At 35.7% G+C, this 21,174-nt stretch overlaps 2 protein-coding genes across 2 annotated transcripts; one reads left to right on the top strand and one right to left on the bottom strand.

Moving 5' to 3' along the window:
• The first annotated feature begins 665 nt into the window (after nt 1-665).
• On the top strand, nt 666-7,208 carry LOC137391891 (dynein axonemal assembly factor 4-like). The gene is made up of 11 exons (XM_068078439.1): nt 666-793; nt 1,470-1,620; nt 2,257-2,390; nt 2,608-2,718; nt 2,836-2,932; nt 3,401-3,519; nt 5,045-5,145; nt 5,257-5,340; nt 6,223-6,295; nt 6,401-6,506; nt 6,710-7,208. Exons 1-11 carry the CDS (start codon nt 671-673, stop codon nt 6,811-6,813), a joined length of 1,203 nt encoding a protein of 400 aa, XP_067934540.1. The 5' UTR covers nt 666-670; the 3' UTR covers nt 6,814-7,208.
• Nucleotides 7,209-7,239: 31 nt separating this feature from the next.
• LOC137391603 (peptidylglycine alpha-hydroxylating monooxygenase-like) lies at nt 7,240-12,672 on the bottom strand. The gene is made up of 9 exons (XM_068078115.1): nt 12,561-12,672; nt 12,052-12,109; nt 11,436-11,523; nt 11,040-11,236; nt 10,801-10,849; nt 9,644-9,708; nt 8,214-8,397; nt 7,813-7,943; nt 7,240-7,322 (listed from the first exon to the last, which is right to left on the bottom strand). Exons 1-9 carry the CDS (start codon nt 12,582-12,584, stop codon nt 7,240-7,242), a joined length of 879 nt encoding a protein of 292 aa, XP_067934216.1. The 5' UTR covers nt 12,585-12,672.
• Nucleotides 12,673-21,174: the final 8,502 nt, after the last annotated feature.

Raw genomic sequence — 21,174 nt, 5'->3', positions numbered from 1 at the left:
GACCAATGCCCAATATATCGAATTATTAATACTAGTTCACCGTTAGTTGCAGACTATTGATTAATTACAAACTATCAATAAATAATAATTCGTAGTACAACGAATGGTACTACCACCCTAAGGTGGTGATGATTTTATCAGACTCAAAGCATCTACCAAAGCTTTGAGATTTTAAGCACACATCTTAGCGTTCTTGTGGCTCCAAACAGCCACCAGTAGTAATAGTAGCAGTGGTAGTAATCGTTAAGAAAGCCAAGAAAGGAAAGGAGATAATAAATTGTTTTTATTTCACACTTCCAGAATTTTCGTTCTGATTGATAGATGACTTTAATCAATAGTATGTTTTTCAATCAATGTTAAGTGAAAACACTATTATTGCATTACTTTTTACCATTTTTCTTACATTTTTTCTTCAACAATCAATGGTATACACCATCTCCCTAACTGTAGACGTAACCTCCAGGAAGTGTAGACGTAACCTCCAGGAAGTGTAGGCGAAACCTCTTGTAGCCGAATCCTCTTGTAGGCGTAATCTCTGTAACCCCAAATTCGTTTCGTGAGCAAAAATTGGAGTTCACAAGTATAAGGCTAATTCAACCTTGACCGTGGTATCGCTTAGAGGCGATCAAACAGCTTTTTTCTTTTGAACCAAACGTTGACAAAGCTTAATATGCCAATTGTTATAAAAGATTACAACTGGGAGGAAACGCCAACCACTGTAGCTATTAACGTTCCACTTAAAGGTGTAAAAAAGAACAAAGTAGACATATTTTCAACTGATGAGTTTTTAAAGGTTGGTTAAGGATTGTAATCAAACAACCAATTTAGAAGTTGAATTAAAATCTAATAAAAGTGCTTTTATATACTTTTTAAAGTCATTTTGTTACTTTAAAAGTCTGTTTTTAATACTTTGGATAAAATTAATTCAAGTTGAAATTATTTCATTACTTGAATTACTTTTATCTAAAGTATTGAGAACAAACTTGATTACAACTATTTGTTTCGTTTTTTGCCTACTTCACTCAAGTTTGCCTATTTGGAATGTAGAGAGATGAGTTTATAGCAAATGACGAGTAAGTTATTTACGTAGATAAAAATCAACAGTGGATAATTTTTGGTAATTTTGTGCTACGCTGCAAAGAATATAGTTTAAAAAAATTAAAGCAAATTAGCTAATGAGCTAATAGTTATGTTTATTATTGGTCTCTTTGCTTATCTTAGATTATATAAACATTTTTGCCATACCTATTACTGAAACTATGTTGTTGTTTTTGTTGAATTTTTGGTATGCAGTTTTAGTTTTAACCGCTATGGTTTGTGGTTGTTTCTGAAAAGAATGCATCATGGAATCAATAATAATCAGTGACGATTAATTCTATCATGTATGCTCCAGTTTGCTACAATGGCGGTTAAATAAATAATACTATATGTGTATATATACCTACCTATTAAATAAACATATGTTACAGGTGAGCTTCCCTCCTTATATATTTGAAGTGCTTCTTTACGATCTGGTTGACGAGGAGACCAGTGTTGCTCGCCTAGAAAATGGCATGGTCTTATTTAGCCTGCAGAAAAAAGTTGAGGGAATGTGGGGACAACTTTGCTCTCCAACGATGGGTGAGATATGATATAAGCATCATCTATTACACATAAAACAGTCATAACACAAGCCTTGGCTGATAATGAATATAGGCTAGCCCATATATGACAAAGTAACATTCGCGAGGATCCGCTTTAAAAATATCTGAAGAGTTAAGCATCTGCAGTGAGTCAAACTGATAGTTTTATACATTTATAGTTTTCCCTAATTTGTGTTTTTTTATGACAAAGTGTTAGTTTTTACTCAAAATGATAGTTGAACTTAAAAATTGTGACAAATATGTAAAAATGTAAAAAATTTTAAAGGTGTACGCTAAAACTTTGGCTAATAATTTGGAAAGAGATAATAATGCTAAAACAGTAAAATACAATCTGAAAATCAAACTGCAAAGGTGTACAAAAGAAATTAAAAAGGTCTGTAATTAAATACAGATATGCCATTTGGCTATGAGTAGGCTATCTCAATAACAATTTAATGGATAGAGTTAGTTAATGGTGCCTTGTAGAATTGTGTTTTATTTTTTTGGGTTCTAGTCATAAAATCCTAAAAAACCAAAGTTAAGTTTTTGATCATAATAAGTTCTGAATTATATGTGGTAACATCATGCCACGATTTTAGTTGTTTCTGCAATGTACAAAGATATGTTTTTGCAGAAGATAAGCCTCTCTATAGAAGTCGAATAGAGGAGAACTTGGTGAAGGCTCAAGAAAAAGCAGAGGAAGAAGTAAAAAGGAGAAATGAAAAAAAAAGAGAAAATGATAAATACGTATTGAGGAAAGCTATGGATGTGAGTCAGTAGAGCTATACGTGGTCTGTATATGTGGTCAGCGGTGGAATGTTAGCACAAACAGTCAATTATTAAGCATTAAGGAAAGTGAAATTATCTTCTTTATCTTCAAACATGACTTTAGCTTTTTAACTAATACATTTCAATCATTTTAAAGCCACGTACTTGGTAGTTTCGATGAGAAAATAACAATCATACAAACTCTGCTTGTCTACAGTTGGATGAGGAAGAGAGAAATCGAATAACGGCTATCAAAGAAGGAGAGAAGAGGAGAGCTACTGAGGAATTAGAGAAGTGGAAAGAGCAGCAAAGAGAAGCAGCCATATTGGTTTGTTGTAGTTGTAGTGGCTGTAACAGTATATAGTATATAACAGCAGAGAGTGACTTGTGAAATACAGGGCTTGTTAGTCATGATATAAAGACTAGCGTTTGCTGCTCACTTTAGGAAAAGGAAAGATTACTTGAGGAGGCGAGGCAAGAGCATGAGCTGAAAGAGACTGAAATAAGACGTCAGAAACTATTAGAGAAATCGAAGAGAAAAAGTAACTCGTTCTCTTTTTCTAGTCATTTTAATTTATAAATACTCTGCTGCAAACAGAAAGGAATGTGTTGTTGGAATCACATATGCATTATTGCCAGCATGCAAGTGCCCATTAACTGGGCAGTTTCACTCATGCTTACTCTGATTCTCCATGTACCTTATTTCTTGTAGTCACTTGTATGTACTTGCATCCTAGTATTATGAGTGGCCTTGATATACACACTGCTTTATGTGATGCTTTCACGTAAAAACAGCATTTGGTTACCTTTCAAAGGAAAGTTCGTATTTTGTAGAATGTGCTTTTTCTAGCCAAACGTATTTTTTAAGCATGATATTTGCCAGAAGAAAGACTGGCATTTTCAAAGACCATATGGCTGCTTGCTGTGCTGTTGTTATTGGGATGGCCCAAGTCATTAACTTCAGCCAATGAAGTGTTGAGTATAGGAACTTGACGTGGTATTTTTTTCAGATAATGTATTTGAGAAAAGTGAGGATTCAGTGAGAGCATCTGGTAAAATAGAAGTTACCTTCACCCCGCGGGTATTCCCTACAGCGATGAGAGAATCCACAAAACACCTGGAAGAGGAGGTAATACTAGAATTTTAGAGAGGCCATTGAAGTTTGTGTTTTTTCTGACTGATACGAGTGGCAGGAAGCTTCGGTAGACAATTATTTGTACCAAGTTTTTCTTGTTTTGCTACTCATTCATACTCAAAGAAGTTGACTTGATCATGAGACAGAAAATGAGAGGTACATACCACCTGCCTCTGCAAGTCATTCTGAAAGGTTACCAGGTGGTTGGATTTGGTACTGTCACCGCCAAAAGTTCAAACCTCCATTTGTTTCGCTAGCTTGATATCAAACCTTATAAGCAGCCCATTAAAGCCAGAGTGTTTTTAGTATGATTTGTTATCCTTCTCGTATCCCACAATCAGTCAACAATACAACTCTTCTATGGATACTTCTATGGATACTTTATGAATATTCCTCCAATCATTTCTCAGCAAACAGCTCATCCAGTCATTGCTCAGCACACAGCTCCTCCAATCATTTCTTGGCACACAGCTCTTCCAATCATTTCTCAGTACACAGCTCTTCCAATCATGTCTCAGCATACAGCTCCTCCAATCATTTCTCAGTACACAGCTCTTCCAATCATTTCTCAGCATTCAGCTCCTCCAATCATTTCTCAGTACACAGCTCCTCCAATCATTTTTCAGTACACATCTCCTCCAATCATTTCTAAGTACACAGCTCCTCCAATCACTTCTCAGTACACAGCTCCTTCATTCATTTCTCAGTACACAGCTCTTTCAATCATTTCTCAGTACACAGCTCCTCCAATCATTTCTCAGTACACAGCTCCTCCAATCATTTCTCAGTACACAGCTCCTCCAATCATTTCTTGGCACACAGCTCCTCCAATCATTTCTCAGTACACAGCTCCTCCAATCATTTCTCAGTACACAGCTCTTCCAACCATTTCTCAGCATTCAGCTCCTCCAATCATTTCTCAGTATACAGCTCCACTAGTAGTCTCACCATCAAATCGCATCAATTTTCTCTTGCGTCATCAGGTGCAGGTCTTTCAAACATTTGCTGTGTTACATTGCTCTTTGACTCAATGTACAGATGACGTCGTACAATCTATCTGTAAGCTTCCAGGCAGGCTTTAAACTATCTGACCCTTTGCAGTCAGAAGCACCAGGGTATATAAATTTAGCTGACAGGGTCTGTATATCAGCTTCACCATCTGATTCGTTCAAAAGTTTTTTTGATATAAAATATTGGTCTGACTTCAAAGCACAGCACTGATGAAGGCTCTACAGTAATACCAGCAGAGTACTGTTGGTTTTATTGTTGTATTTATAATTATATAAAGGCATTTGCCAGTTGCTGTTTCTATAAATTGTGTCATTCTGGTAACATGACTAACACTAACACCTTACCTCATAGAGAGGATGTGGTTTGTAGCATTGTAACTTGCGAAGTATGCAAGTCAGGTTGTACATGCTACGGGGTTTGATTGTTTAACATATTAAACAAAACATTGTGTTTTATTATTATAATTATTCATTTTATGGTATGTTATAATATTTAACATCGGTTACAGTGGTTAAAAAAACAAGCTGATGCTCGCAGAACTGCTGAGATACAGGATGCAGACCTGAGCGAGGAAGAACGAAACCCCATGTTCATGAAAGAAAAGGGAGAGTGAGTCAATTCCACCTACACTTGATATTTTCTTGTTTCGTTATAGCAGTGAAAGATAAGACCATTGTTTAATTGTGTTACACTCACCGCAGTATTCATTCTTTCTTGCAGCAAGTTCTTTAGAGGAGGGGATTATCAGTCAGCTGTCAATGCTTATACACACGCCATTCGACTTTCAGCAGGAAAAATGCCATCGTATCCTCTTTTAGAACGGACCCATTTGTCTAAGATGTAGTTGGTGCATGCACAGAGTTTAAGATATATTGTATCGATAGTTTTTTAAATATGAAATTCAACGTTTAATGTGAAAAACAAAGATTTTTAATCTCTAGGCGTATGGGCTAAAGCCTCTCTATAGGTATACATAGTACTTCAGCAGCCATAAGAAATAGCGATAAAGTCACTCCCAGTCCTTCTCGATTGTTATCATCATATTAATTGTTATTGTTATTCTTTGTCTTTCTCTACATACTCCTTTGGGTGGAGCATAGATCTGGTTACCAAAATCATGTTTACAAGTTGACTTGGTTATTTTTGCTGATTTGTGTAACTCTTTGTATGAAATTGATGTGAAAGTAGAAGAGAGTCTTTGCACCTTAGGAAGGTTACATCAATAGTTAAAGTATTAATTAAATTAATAGAATATTAAATAAATGTTAGATCATTTCCATAGACAATATTCTATAATATCGCAATACCAGCTTTATATAGATGTCATTGAGCTGTACTTATATACTGAGCACCCCAAGTTCTTTAAGACAGTTTTTGCTATATAGCTAGTTTATAGCTCTACAAATGTATGTGTATGTTTTGTATTCACTTAAACTCAGTGACAGCGTCAGATTACTGGGACCCCCTGGTCACTTCACGCTGCTATCTCAACTTATAGTGATAATATTTATTTTATTATTCATCATTTTATTATTACCGGTATGCATTTACATGTATTATTTATTTTGTTGCACTTACTAGTAGGGAGTTGTTTTAACCGGCAGTTGCAAGGTTACACTGGTTGTTTGGCGTTGCCAGGTTACACTGGTTGTTTGGCAAGTTATTTTGCTGAAACCAAGCATTCAGACTCTACTCTAACAGGGCTGCCTGCCATCTCAAAAGGAGAAATCTCATCAAGTCAGTGGAAGATTCATCCAAGGTTGGTTGAAGCAGCAAGTTGTTTCTTACTCATGTCCGCTTTAACACAAATCTTTTCCTATGAATGTAAATGACGAAAACCAATTCTGTCTATAAATTATTATAGGCACTGGAGTTGCTCACCCCTGTTGTTCCACAGAATGCTCAAAGTAGATGCAAAGCTCATGTTAGACGTGGAACGGCTTTCTGTGAGCTAGAGCTTTATGTGGAGGGTAAGATGATAGATATGGTTTGTAATTCTCAATTGCACAAGTGAACGAGAGTTAACTTCTCTAATGTCTGTGCCAGCCTCAAATCTTCAGCGTGTTGAATGCTCGGTGTGTCATAGCTTTTGGGTACACCGTCATCCGCTGGCATCTTTATTCAAATTAATATTGCTGTCTCGCTTTGTGCTAAGCATAATTTTTTTTTACAGGTCTCCAAGATTACCAGGCTGCTCTGAAGATTTGCCCTGAAAACACGCAGCTGCAGGAAGATACAGAAAGGATTAGACTTATCATTCAACAGAGCAATGGGTGAAGTAGAACCAAAGTGCTTAGGATATTTTTATGATAATTGTTGTTGTTCCTATAGTGAATCTTTAATCATTCATCACAGGTGGAGATTATATAAATCTTACAGAACATAAGGTTTCTGTTTGAACAGTAAGTACCCTGGAATGCTTTGTATTAACTCAGACTCAGAGAAGGCATCAGATCAGTAGAAACCTGGTTGTTTCACGCCATCATCTCAATTTATAATCCTATTAGTTGTTAGTTATCTGAGTTTCACTCACTAGTAAAGTTTTTATTAGTAAGGATTATGAATTGAATTCAAATAATTAGTAGTTTGTTTTTGTATTTCATTCCATACTCCCTGTGATAGTTTCTACAAAACATGGTTTGTAGTATATTTTCAACTGTTAAGAATACATGAATATCATATATCCTCCGTGGTTTACCAACATCACATGTATTCCTGATCATTTGGCTCCATAGAGGGATCCATCAGTCGTACTCCATACAAACTGCTTACATCACTTGGTATTTCTGTCAAAATATTTCAAAATGTTGCACACATAGAATTGTAACATCATGTGTAGTCTATATTGTCTATGTTGCAATGTCGCAAAGACATACTAGCTTTGCAAAATTATATAAAGGAAATAACAAACATGGAGTTATCAGTCTATCGACACACTTAAAAATTTAGGTCAAATCTGTAACAGTATACAAGATTTTAGTACATTTTGATGAGGGGTTTTGGAGTATCCTAAATGCAAGTATAATTTACAATCATTAATGAATTTTTTTGCGTTAGAGTTGTTGTTAGGCTTGTTATTTATCCAAGTGTTATTCATGTTGCTGATGGTAGCATGAAAGATGCGTAATAAGGCATAAAATAAAAATACCAATTAAACAATAATTTGCAATAAATTTTAAATTATTAATAAGCTAATCTGTCATAAATAAATTAGCTTCCAAGTCAGAAAACAAGCTGCATGTTTTTCATGCGTTCTTATCATCTCACTTCCGGTACCTTGTGGTTTGAAAAAGTTGCTCCAATGAAATGTTTGAGCATCTTCAAAGCAATAGATGTCCCTTAGGTTTTGCTGCTCACTCGTCGAATACATGAAGTAGAAATTGCACATTTCATCTTTATTTGTAGCCCTAAAATTCAAAAAAGTAGGTTTTATGCCTGGGCCCCATTAGCACGCTCCAAACTGCATGTTCGCTAGTCAGACTATTTTAGCTAATATGATGTCCATATAGCTGATGTGTATACTGTTGGTATTACTGCTCATCAACACCTGAACAGGTCAACTCTATGTTGATTTAGTGAGTCACTTCACTATATAGTGTCTTTCTAGTTACAGCTTACAAGCACCTGCATATATGTGTCACACGCATTGCTTTATGAAAATCTTATGTGTTCATTACCCAATCATAGTTGGCTGATTCCTGTGCATACTATTCATAGTACATCTGGAAGCAACTAGATCTCCATATTTGATGTCAATGCCAGGGTGTGTAACATCATAAAACATCTCTGGTTGTTGGGGAGACATCCTCCCTATCTCTGTCCATACTTTATCTCTGATTCTGTATGCAGCCGTCACCCGCCCTGTGTTTAGGTGAACATATTGCTTTGCAAATGTTTGTTATATTTGGACAATATGTAAACCACTGAAAAAGAGAATTTCTACAGCAAAAAGGAAATGAAATCATTCTGCGGTAATATAGTACTCCAGGATACGTAGTACATAGTGCTGCAATTTGTCACTATGATCTAAGCACTGCTATTTAGTCCCATGTCGAAGCATGAGGCAGCAATTAATGTAATGTGTAATTAGTGTAATGCATTAAGCAATGCATTACTCAGACTACTAGTTATAGCCTCCAGTAGGAACTTACCCAGGTTATGTGAGTGTGTTCTGTAACCAAAAGGATAAATAGTGCTGTTTTTCTGCCATTGACATAGAGAGTCCATGTGAAACTCTACAACAGCAAAAAATCACGAATGGGGAATTTTAAGTGTAGGAAAACTGTTGATTAATCAATGAGGTTTTATAATAATCTTATAATAATAAATTGCCAAGTGAAAGATTGATAGGGATTACTAAGAAAATATGCTAATATTTCGCTTTCTGTGAGTAAATGACTTTCTCGTCTAGCTGTATTTGATAGCTGAGAATGTAAAAACTCAAAGCTGTTAACTTTGTCTCATAGCTACTGTATATAGTAGACATCTTATTAGACTCCAAGGAAATCATTTGTACTGATTACAGATTGTTAAGTTTCCTTCAACCAAGTTTTGTACAAATTCTTCCTAAATTATTCATCAAGTTTATTCCTGCAGTTCTTAACTGTACTTAACAGTACTTTCAGTTCTTATACTCGCACTGCACTGATACTTAAAAGGCATTACTTGCACTGATACTAAACATGCATTACTTGGACTGAATTGCTACTGAGCATGCACTAATGCTATTGCAATGCTGTTGAACATGCACTAATTGCAGTGCAATGCTACTCAACATGCACTTCTTGCACTGAATGGCTACTGAACATGTACTACTTGCACCGATTTGATACTGAACTTGCACTACTTGCATTGTATTGCTACTTAACCTGCACTACTTACACTGCACAGCTAATGAGCATGCACTACTTGCACAGCTACTGAACATGCACTACTTGCACTGCTACTGAGCGTAAACTACTTGCGTTGCAGTGCTACTGGATATGCATGACTTGCACTATATTGCTACTGAACATGCACTACTATGCCCTGAATATGCAGTACATTTTATGATTTTTTGAGTGATGGTTTTGGATGCCCGAAGTTCTAATTTGCACCATACTGACACCTTTTCGTGATGGTGGAATATAGCCCCAGTTGCCAAGGACATAGAAGCCCAGCTGACTTGACTGCCTATAACAGATTATAAAATAGTGACCATAATGAAATTATATTTTATTTACTATCCATCATTTTATTAATAATATTGACGCTCGATTGATCGCCTCTACATATAAATTTTCTCGACATATGACATAAAAATTGATCAAATGACTCATATGAATTTCCAACATAGGATATTCAAAGTTTAATAAACTATCACAGTTTTGCAAAGAAAAAAGCTGGTAGAAATTGAAAATAAAACGTAAATCTGACACAAACTTTAAACTAAGTCCATGTTAGCTATATCCTGTCCAAATTATGCCCTGTATTTTCATCAGTCACTCTTCCAGTGAACCCAGACATAACTGAGTCTACACTTTTATAAAAGGTCTCATTGGTAAAACAATAATAAAAACCACTTTTTACTGGCACTTTCTTTGCTAATGGAGTTTTTCACATAATTTTGATTTTTACACGTAGTTTTGATGTAGTTTTATACAATGCATTTGTTTCAATGCTACATGAAATTAGTTGAAGTATTTATCTTTGTTTTTGGGCTTTAGAATGAATTAAACAAAATACTATACATTTTTATAAGAATATTAGCTCTAACGTATGAGAGTTTATACATACGGAGCAAATAATGGAGAGAATTAACTTCATATGTCAAAGTTTGACTGTATATATATATAAACGAACCATACACATTACTAGATGAAGCCCTGCGTTGCACAGGTAATAGAAAAACAGCTTATAAACATGGCATTACCTTACCTACTACATAACCTTTATACTACATTACCTGCAACTGTTTATAAGCTGTTTTTATTACCTGTGCAACGCCAAGCATTCACCTAGTGAGGCCAGTTGGTAATCGTTACAAGTGAAGCACCGTCGTTATGCATATTTTAGCTGATGTAATGAATATCTTCATTATTGTTAGCTATGCTCAGATGAATGGCATAAGCTCGATGCCTCCAGAACTGGAGGTTCTGAGATCAAATCCTTTGTAAAGTTTTTTGTTACTAAAACTTCATCACTATAACTGGACAGATGAACAGACACTGAGATTTTTGTATATAGATGACACAGACTTCATTACAGAGTGAAAGATTTACCTACCTTTCTGTTGTAATTGTCAGTGACACCCCACTATGATCCACTCGGCTTTCTAAAAATCAAAACAATATACAGACTGAGTACTTTTTTGAGACAACTGCCTGCCTATTGAGTCTTGAATACAGTAGTAGCTTTAGGGCTTGTTTAGTGAGAGCCTTTGACCTGAGGCTATTGTTTGTGAAAGTTTCCAGTGTTACTTGAACTTTTGGAAAAGCAGCGCAAGGAAGCACAAATTAAAATACCTGCGAAGGCTTCTTTGTAGTGGAGTTGCAGTACAAGGTATTGTATGTCTGTATCTCCTCCCACCCTCAATCCAACTCCTTCAGGCAACCTTTTCCTTGGAGCGTCTAATGCCCAGGCATAAACTATACGCTTTCTTATAGCATGTCCCCCTCCTCCGCAGACATCAGCCTCGTCTCGCTCTTGACCCCCACACTTCCTCAATTATGTAATAAAATCAAGTTGATTAAAATTTTCCAAAAAAGTTTATACATGTACTTAAAAATCTGCAGAAACTCAATATTACATAATTAAAAGTATTGCAGGTTATTTTGCTATGTATTACTAAAGAGTGTCTATTATAACAGAACCAGGTTGGCTACTTCTACCATATGTAGGGAATCATCTGTAATAATTACCACATATCCGCTTGAGAACCTGGACTATCACAGCCATAAACCATCATGTGGTGAGCTGTTTCTCTAGTAGCTGCTGGCACATACTCAACTGCAAAGCATAAACAGACTTGCAGCAGAGCATATTTTGCTAGCGGTTAAGTTGTAGACTGCCCTATGCAAAGGAAACGTCGTCAATTTTTTCAGATTTTCCAGAGCGCTGTTGCAAAAACTATACTTTTAATTAGAAAAATATTATTACACCTATAAAAGCTCAGATGATCGGATGACTGGAAAGTAGAAATGTAATAGGTGGTCAGGCAGATTAGAGATGCGATTTGAGTATTTTAGACAGCAAATATCTAATAATTTAGATATTTAGATAACCTAATCATTTACACGCTGACCATAACCGCCCATAAGTTATTAAAGTCACTAAAGTTTGCTCTCACAGCTCTTATTAGTAACTTTAGCAATACGGATAGTAACTTAATCAAATTAGTCATTGTCAATATGCCAGGCTAATGGCAAGTAGCAGGCAACTACATTACCTGCTACTGTTTATAAGTTTTTTTTTAATACCCGTGCAACGCCGGGAATTCGGCTAGTTTTCTATATAGTAAGGAGATTGTCTACTTACGGATATACTGATGGTAGGATGAATTGAGCTTCATTGAGTGGCAAACCAAGTCGTCTGGCTACAGATGCAAGCAAAGGAGTAAACATACGTCAATCTGTAACTATTGGTAAGTCATCAATGCTATACTGAACTTATGAGAAATGATAAGTTAGTGTTTGTAACCAAAACTTACCATGTGAATTATCAACCCACTAGGACATCTTCTCTTCTTGGAAAAAGATTTTCTCTTTTTTTTTAGTCAAATAATGAATGTTTGAAAAGAAGTGTTCTTAAATACACTCTATGCCTGGACATCAACTGCTGTAGTCGCAACAAAGTAGTATGTTTAGTGTCGTTTATCAAGCTAACCACTGACTTATAGACTATGAGCACAGCATGAACAGGTCCTTTCGTGTTTACAGAATCCTTTTATACATCTAGTTTCAGAAACAACAATGAGCTCTAAAAGTGTTTGTAGCTGACTGAGGAATTCATAACAATGATCTCTAAAGATGCTTATTTGAACTCACTTTTGAAGATATAGCTCCAGGCATCAGCAGATCAATGGTCTCTTGTCTGTCTTTTGCCAATACTATAAGTATCGGTAAGATCAGAGCAAGCGACCAAGTACTTGCTCCTATAATCATATTGCTCGTGAAAGTTAATTATAAGTTCTAACAGATCTGTTGTACAAGGACTCCAGTGCATGGGAGTGAGACAGCAACCATACATATAATAAAATGCAGAGTGGGAACAAGCAGATGGTGGGTGGTCTAATCGATAAGGAAAGCTGCTGTTAGAATACTCCGCACTCTTGATAACAGGTGATCTACATAATTGTGTTTGCATCTTAATCCAAATCTTTTCTTGGGCTACATAAAATCTAAGCTATCAGATTAAACTCTTTACCCCCTTACTGAAAAGTTGTATATTCCCAGACAATTTATTTTGTTTCAGGAAATTCAAATGACATCTACTTTTTGGAGGTATGATCTGTAAAAATGCATGTATCTATAAATCTTTGGCTGATGAGGAACATATTTTAGGATCTCTTCAAAACCTTTGCTTGTAATTGCACTTATTCTTAAAACAGCAATTGTCTATATTTGAGACAGAGGTTTCTCCAAAATGGCCTTATTTATCGAAACGGGTAAGATTATTTTGTAACAAAATGAAACGAAATGTAAAATCATTAGGCTTGTTGACAATAGACAATTACTGTTGGCATTTTAAGTAAAAGTTTAGAAGAAAACTTGAAAGGATGTTTTCTGCAGTTAGAGGTCCCAGTACGTAAATTTTTATATCAAGACAATGCTTATGCAAGACTGATGGGTAGGATATCATGTATACATTTACAATGCAAATGAAAACAAAATTGAATTGTAAAAGGCTGATAATATTTTTAGCTCATAGTAGCATGCACCATAGAGTTATCTTGAGTTATCTACCATAAGATAACTCTATGGTAGCACCCTCAGAATATTTAAACCAAATTTATGCATGGGCGTTAGTGTTAGTCTGCGTAAGTCCTATACATTTCAACATTTTTTTGGCTGAATTCCAAACTTCACACACATGTGCTCCATGCCTTCTACCAGATTGTTAAATTATTTGGTTTCAAAACTCCATTTGTATCTTGTGAACCAGCTTCTTAAACACCCAACTACTGGCTATCTGATTGTAAATGAAAGCAACCCTAGGCATTGCTGGGATTGTTGCTTGCCCAGCATTAGAATGGAAGGCAGTTGATTTGTGTTGGTAATAGAGAGTCAGTCTAGTAAACTGAATGTCATGAGTTCGAGTCCCACACAAAGCAATCTTTTATGAAGCACTCTAATTACAGATCAGAGTTCTACAAGTATAAGTAGTTTAATAACTATAAGTTTTGAATATCTTTCGGCTCTGCAGAATAATCTTTACTATAATAAGAGCCGTGTTTCGTGACGTCCGAAACGACTTGCTTGATAGAAGACTTATAAGGGCAGACTGCCAGAGTTCTATGAGTTATCTATTGCTTATTTAATATGAGAAATCGGGCTCACCCCTAGCAATGTCTGGCTCAACTGGCAATCTTAGAGCTTTCATTTTCTATATGGATGCACCATCTATTTGATTATAAACTCAAGAATGTGTCTCTGCGTGAATTGAAGACCCTCAATTAACATGTTCAAAAGCAGTGTGGCAATTTGTGTTGAAAATTTACATGCAGATTCAGACTACAGTTAATGCTGACTATCTGATCAAAAATGAAATAAATTTCAGGCAGCACCACACTCAATGTTAATCTGTTATAAAACTCTCTAAAATAATAGACAGAAGCAATGAAAAAAACAAAATAATTTGTTCAAAGACTATCTTTTTCAAGAGAAACATTTTTGTTCTGATATTTATTCATGTGTCTCGCAATGCTCAAATTATTTTGTAATATTGAGTGCCCATCACTCAATATTGGGACTTGGCCCATTCACAAAACGCTTTTTAGCAGTTCAGCGAATATACTGTAGCAAGCAATAGCGAATTACAGGCCACAAACTTAATTAGGAATTCCCTTCTCTTCCTTAATGAGCTAAAAATTGGAACAAGAGTAGACAACTCTTTATGCAACACAATCATGCATCTCGGTTCCCTAATTTCTTATTTACCTGATGACTGTAAAACTGGTTTAGCTAAATAGCTACAGCCATGGACAATAGACACTGATTTACCACAACCAGACTTGCAACCATGGAAGGTTTGCGACGTATGCCTAGAATAACATGACAAATTGAAATGTCAAAAGACTTATGCCTCAACTGACCACCATTTTGGAAATCCGACTAAAACTCTTGCTTAATCAACTGAGAGAGTGGATGAAACCGTAAAAGTCAATAAAGAGACCATTTTTAATCTCCACAACCATGAAAGGAGAACTACCAATGCAAACGAACAAGCTTGTTTACCAAAGACTGCCACTCAGATTGAGGAAGAATATAAAATGGTCAGTGTGACCTTTTGTGCTTGTTTGCATAAGCTAAAGAGATATGTAGGACTACTCACCAAATCGATGTGCCCTGGGAACATAAAAAATTAGCAGTGAAGAAGTGACCTACTAAATGACCTAGATCTCGGCGTGAGCCATACCAAAAAGGACAATATTACTCGTGGACGGGGAATTTATTTGGAAGTTCCAGAACTCAATGGCAAATGCACAGGCACTATTTGGCAATAAGTAAACCAAGCCTTAGATAATGGATGACCTTACAGGTACACATAGAGCCCCTTACTATGGAAAGAATGATACTACAAATAACTTAATACTTTACTTATCATCAATCATACTAGACTAACATCTATCGAAAAAAGCAAATTGATTAAAAGGAAAGATGAAAAACTTTGAAGACCAGTTCTCCACTTATACCTCGGTTGTACTCAAAACAGGAAAAGCTGCAGTTGCCAATCGCAGCTGTTCGGATGGCAGATGGCAGTTGCCAGCTGTCATCTCTGAGTCAACTGGAAAAAGCCAGTTGACTCAGACATATAGAAGAGAGGATGAGCATCCAACTTTGCGTTCAAATGCATTAGAATTCTCATATCAAGAGAATCTGCGACACTAGCATAGGTGACAAGTACTGGAAGTGGCCGGAAGTAGCCTCAGCATTGCTCACATTCATCTTTGCTCCCATCTCACATTGGTATTCGATTTTGCATCTAGGAAAGAATATTCTTACCTTCCATGACATTAAATCATGCTCATTAGATCACAGACAAAAAAAAGATATTTTGTATTTCCACGCAGTTTAGAAAAACAAGCTAACAAGGAAGGCCAGTCTTGCATCTGTGTAGTTATCATAGTATTTGCGCTTGTTGACTACTAGGGTGTTAAATATTGATATGCATATGTTTGCTGTGTAAGCACACATATATATGGGATAACACCGTTTATTGACAATGCACTCATACTCGAGTACAAAGTCATGCTAGACGCCAAGCAGTTGATACCTAAATACTGTACGTATGCAGCAAAAGACAACTCCACTAAGACGTAGCATAGTAAATTTAGCAGTATGATCTGTACACTGTAGCAATATGATCTGTACACTGTAACAGTCTGATCTGTACATTGTACACCGTAGCAGTATTATCTGTACATTGTACACCGTAGCAGTATGATCTTTACATGGATATCAGATAGTATTGTGTATGCATATCTCTCATAGATATCAGAGAGTATAGTGTAAGTACATCTCTCATGGATATCAGAGAGTATCGTGTAAGTACATCTCTCATGGATATCAGAGAGTATCATGTAAGTACATCTCTCATGGATATCAGAGAGTATAGTGTAAGTACATATCTCATGGATATTAGAGAGTATCATGTAAGTACATCTCTCATGGATATCAAATAGTATCATGTAAGTACATCTCTCATGGATATCAGAGAGTATCGTGTAAGTACATCTCTCATGGATATCAGAGAGTATCATGTATGTACATCTCTCATGGATATCAGAGAGTATCATGTAAGTACATCTCTAATGGATATCAGAGAGTATCGTGTAAGTACATATCTCATGGATATCAGAGAGTATCATGTAAGTACATCTTTCATGGAAATCAGAGAGTATCATGTAAGTACATCTTTCATGGAAATCAGAGAGTATCATGTAAGTACATCTCTCATGGATATCAGAGAGTATCATGTAAGTAAATCTCTCATGGATATCAGAGAGTATCATGTAAGTACATCTCTCATGGATATCGGAGAGTATCATGTAAGTACATCTCTCATGGATATCAGAGAGTATCATGTAAGTACATCTCTCATGGATATCAGAGAGTATCATGTAAGTACATCTCTCATGGATATCAGAGAGTATCATGTAAGTACATCTCTCATGGATATCAGAGAGTATCATGTAAGTACATCTCTCATGAATATCAGAGAGTATCATGTAAGTACATCTCTCATGGATATCAGAGAGTATAGTGTAAGTACATATCTCATGGATATTAGAGAGTATCATGTAAGTACATCTCTCATGGATATCAGATAGTATCATGTAAGTACATCTCTCATGGATATCAGAGAGTATCATGTAAGTACATCTCTCATGGATATCAGAGAGTATAGTGTAAGTACATATCTCATGGATATTAGAGAGTATCATGTAAGTACATCTCTCATGGATATCAGAGAGTATCATGTATGTACATCTCTCATGGATATCAGAGAGTATCATGTAAGTACATCTCTAATGGATATCAGAGAGTATCGTGTAAGTACATATCTCATGGATATCAGAGAGTATCATGTAAGTACATCTTTCATGGAAATCAGAGAGTATCATGTAAGTACATCTTTCATGGAAATCAGAGAGTATCATGTAAGTACATCTCTCATGGATATCAGAGAGTATCATGTAAGTACATCTCTCATGGATATCAGAGAGTATCATGTAAGTACATCTCTCATGGATATCAGAGAGTATCATGTAAGTACATCTCTCATGGATATCAGAGAGTATCATGTAAGTACATCTCTCATGGATATCAGAGAGTATCATGTAAGTACATCTCTCATGAATATCAGAGAGTATAGTGTAAGTACATCTTTTATGGAAATCAGAGAGTATCATGTAAGTACATCTCTCATGGATATCAGATAGTATAGTGTAAGTACATATCTCATGGATATCAGAGAGTATCATGTATGTACATCTCTCATGGATATTAGAGAGTATCATGTAAGTACATATCTCATGAATATCAGAGAGTATAGTGTAAGTACATCTCTCATGGAAATCAGAGAGTATCGTGTAAGTACATCTCTCATGGATATCAGAGAGTATCGTGTAAGTACATCTTTCATGGATATCAGAGAGTATAGTGTAAGTACATCTCTCATGGATATCAGAGAGTATCATGTAAGTACACCTCTCATGGATATCAGAGAGTATCATGTAAGTACATCTCTCATGGATATCAGAGAGTATAGTGTAAGTACATATCTCATGGATATTAGAGAGTATCATGTAAGTACATCTCTCATGGATATCAGAGAGTATCATGTAAGTACATCTCTCATGAATATCAGAGAGTATAGTGTAAGTACATCTTTTATGGAAATCAGAGAGTATCATGTAAGTACATCTCTCATGGATATCAGATAGTATAGTGTAAGTGCATATCTCATAGATATCAGAGAGTATCATGTATGTACATCTCTCATGGATATTAGAGAGTATCATGTAAGTACATATCTCATGAATATCAGAGAGTATAGTGTAAGTACATCTCTCATGGAAATCAGAGAGTATCGTGTAAGTACATCTCTCATGGATATTAGAGAGTATCGTGTAAGTACATCTTTCATGGATATTAGAGAGTATCATGTAAGTACATCTCTCATGGATATCAGAGAGTATCATGTAAGTACACCTCTCATGGATATTAGAGAGTATCATGTAAGTACATCTCTCATGGATATTAGAGAGTATCATGTAAGTACATCTCTCATGGATATCAGAGAGTATCGTGTAAGTACATCTCTCATGGATATCAGAGAGTATCATGTAAGTACATCTCTCATGGATATCAGAGAGTATCGTGTAAGTACATCTCTCATGGATATTAGAGAGTATCATGTAAGTACATCTTTCATGGATATCAGAGAGTATCGTGTAAGTACATCTCTCATGGATATTAGAGAGTATCATGTAAGTACATCTCTCATGGATATCAGAGAGTATCATGTAAGTACATCTTTCATGGAAATCAGAGAGTATCATGTAAGTACATCTTTCATGGATATCAGAGAGTATCATGTAAGTACATCTCTCATGAATATCAGAGAGTATCGTGTAAGTACATCTCTCATGGATATCAGAGAGTATCGTGTAAGTACATCTCTCATGGATATCAGAGAGTATCATGTAAGTACATCTTTCATGGAAATCAGAGAGTATCATGTAAGTACATCTCTCATGGATATTAGAGAGTATCGTGTAAGTAAATCTCTCATGGATATCAGAAAGTATCATGTAAGTACATCTCTCATGAATATCAGAGAGTATCGTGTAAGTACATCTCTCATGGATATCAGAGAGTATCGTGTAAGTACATCTCTCATGGATATCAGAGAGTATCATGTAAGTACATCTTTCATGGAAATCAGAGAGTATCATGTAAGTACATCTTTCATGGATATCAGAGAGTATCATGTAAGTACATCTCTCATGAATATCAGAGAGTATCGTGTAAGTACATCTCTCATGGATATCAGAGAGTATCGTGTAAGTACATCTCTCATGGATATCAGAGAGTATCATGTAAGTACATCTTTCATGGAAATCAGAGAGTATCATGTAAGTAAATCTCTCATGGATATCAGAAAGTATCATGTAAGTACATCTCTCATGGATATTAGAGAGTATCATGTAAGTACATCTCTCATGGATATCAGAGAGTATCATGTAAGTACATCTCTCATGGATATCAGAGAGTATCATGTAAGTACATCTCTCATGGATATTAGAGAGTATCATGTAAGTACATCTCTCATGGATATTAGAGAGTATCATGTAAGTACATCTCTCATGGATATCAGAGAGTATCGTGTAAGTACATCTCTCATGGATATCAGAGAGTATCATGTAAGTACATCTCTCATGAATATTAGAGAGTATCATGTAAGTACATCTCTCATGGATATCAGAGAGTATCATGTAAGTACATCTCTCATGAATATCAGAGAGTATCGTGTAAGTACATCTTTCATGGATATTAGAGAGTATCATGTAAGTACATCTCTCATGGATATCAGAGAGTATCATGTATGTACATATTTCATGAATATCAGAGAGTATCGTGTAAGTACATCTCTCATGGATATCAGAGAGTATCGTGTAAGTACATCTCTCATGGATATTAGAGAGTATCATGTAAGTACATCTCTCATGGATATCAGAGAGTATCGTGTAAGTACATCTCTCATGGATACTAGAGAGTATCATGTAAGTACATCTCTCATGGATATCAGAGAGTATCATGTAAGTACATCTTTCATGGAAATCAGAGAGTATCATGTAAGTACATCTTTCATGGATATCAGAGAGTATCATGTAAGTACATCTCTCATGAATATCAGAGAGTATCGTGTAAGTACATCTCTCATGGATATCAGAGAGTATCGTGTAAGTACATCTCTCATGGATATCAGAGAGTATCATGTAAGTACATCTTTCATGGAAATCAGAGAGTATCATGTAAGTACATCTCTCATGGATATTAGAGAGTATCGTGTAAGTAAATCTCTCATGGATATCAGAAAGTATCATGTAAGTACATCTCTCATGGATATCAGAGAGTATCGTGTAAGTACATCTCTCTTATATTCTAATGCAGCAGGTTTACCTTCACACTTATATCATAGCAAACTCAGTTTTCACGAGTGAAAACCAGAATCCCGTTTTACCCAAATACACACAACAATGTCATTTGCCTCATCTTACAACCCTTTTGATTCAATGAAATCATGATTGTCTCCAACCGACACAACGCGGGTTACGAGTTACCACATTTCTACTGATTTATGGTGTCCTTTTTGGGTTTAGCTTACTAAAAGTACCTATATTCTATACTTTTTTACAACGAGTTATGATAGGAATTGCAGTACCAGACAGCATATTATTTCAATGGGCTATATGGTTGCGTGTTAAATAGAAAACGCTGTGGAAGGCTTGTTTCTTTATCAAAGTATTGTTGCCCTAAATTCGTATTGAGGCATTGTATTTGTATAGATAATAAGCATGCACCAAAAATACAACACGGCGAATATATAATCAAAATGTCTCTCCTGATATTCAATACAATACATATCTTAACTATTTGAGTCAAGCGCCTCCATTGTATTGTTCGGCGGTTGTTTGTTTTATGCGTAATGCAAATAAGTAGGTTAGCTGGAAGAAAGTTGTCTAGGTACGCTAATAGCATTCTCGATGTCAATAACAATGTCAGTTTTTTTATTTTATTTTAATAATTTGTTATTTTCAAATTTTACCAATATAAATCTTTTAGTTTTTGTTTATTAAACAAGTTGTGTATCGGTGTGCTATTGTATAACGTCAATACTGCTAACAGCTTTTTGGCGGTAGATATGGTAGTA

Source organism: Watersipora subatra, chromosome 3 (genome assembly GCF_963576615.1).
Source record: "Watersipora subatra chromosome 3, tzWatSuba1.1, whole genome shotgun sequence".
Lineage (NCBI taxonomy): Eukaryota > Metazoa > Bryozoa > Gymnolaemata > Cheilostomatida > Watersiporidae > Watersipora > Watersipora subatra.
Note: the sequence above shows the minus strand (reverse complement) of the source record. Positions and strands in the feature narration are given on the sequence as shown.

Coding starts and splice junctions, on each gene's coding strand:
- LOC137391891 (XM_068078439.1), top strand. CDS start 671: ATGCCAATTGTTATAAAAGATTACAACTGGGAGGAAACGCCAACCACT. Junction 2,391..2,607: donor TATTGAGGAAAGCTATGGAT/GTGAGTCAGTAG, acceptor GCTTGTCTACAG/TTGGATGAGGAAGAGAGAAA. Junction 6,507..6,709: donor GCTAGAGCTTTATGTGGAGG/GTAAGATGATAG, acceptor TTTTTTTTACAG/GTCTCCAAGATTACCAGGCT.
- LOC137391603 (XM_068078115.1), bottom strand. CDS start 12,584: ATGCCTGGAGCTATATCTTCAAAA. Junction 12,110..12,560: donor CTGGAGCTATATCTTCAAAA/GTGAGTTCAAAT, acceptor TTGCATCTGTAG/CCAGACGACTTGGTTTGCCA. Junction 11,237..11,435: donor GGTTCTCAAGCGGATATGTG/GTAATTATTACA, acceptor TACATAATTGAG/GAAGTGTGGGGGTCAAGAGC.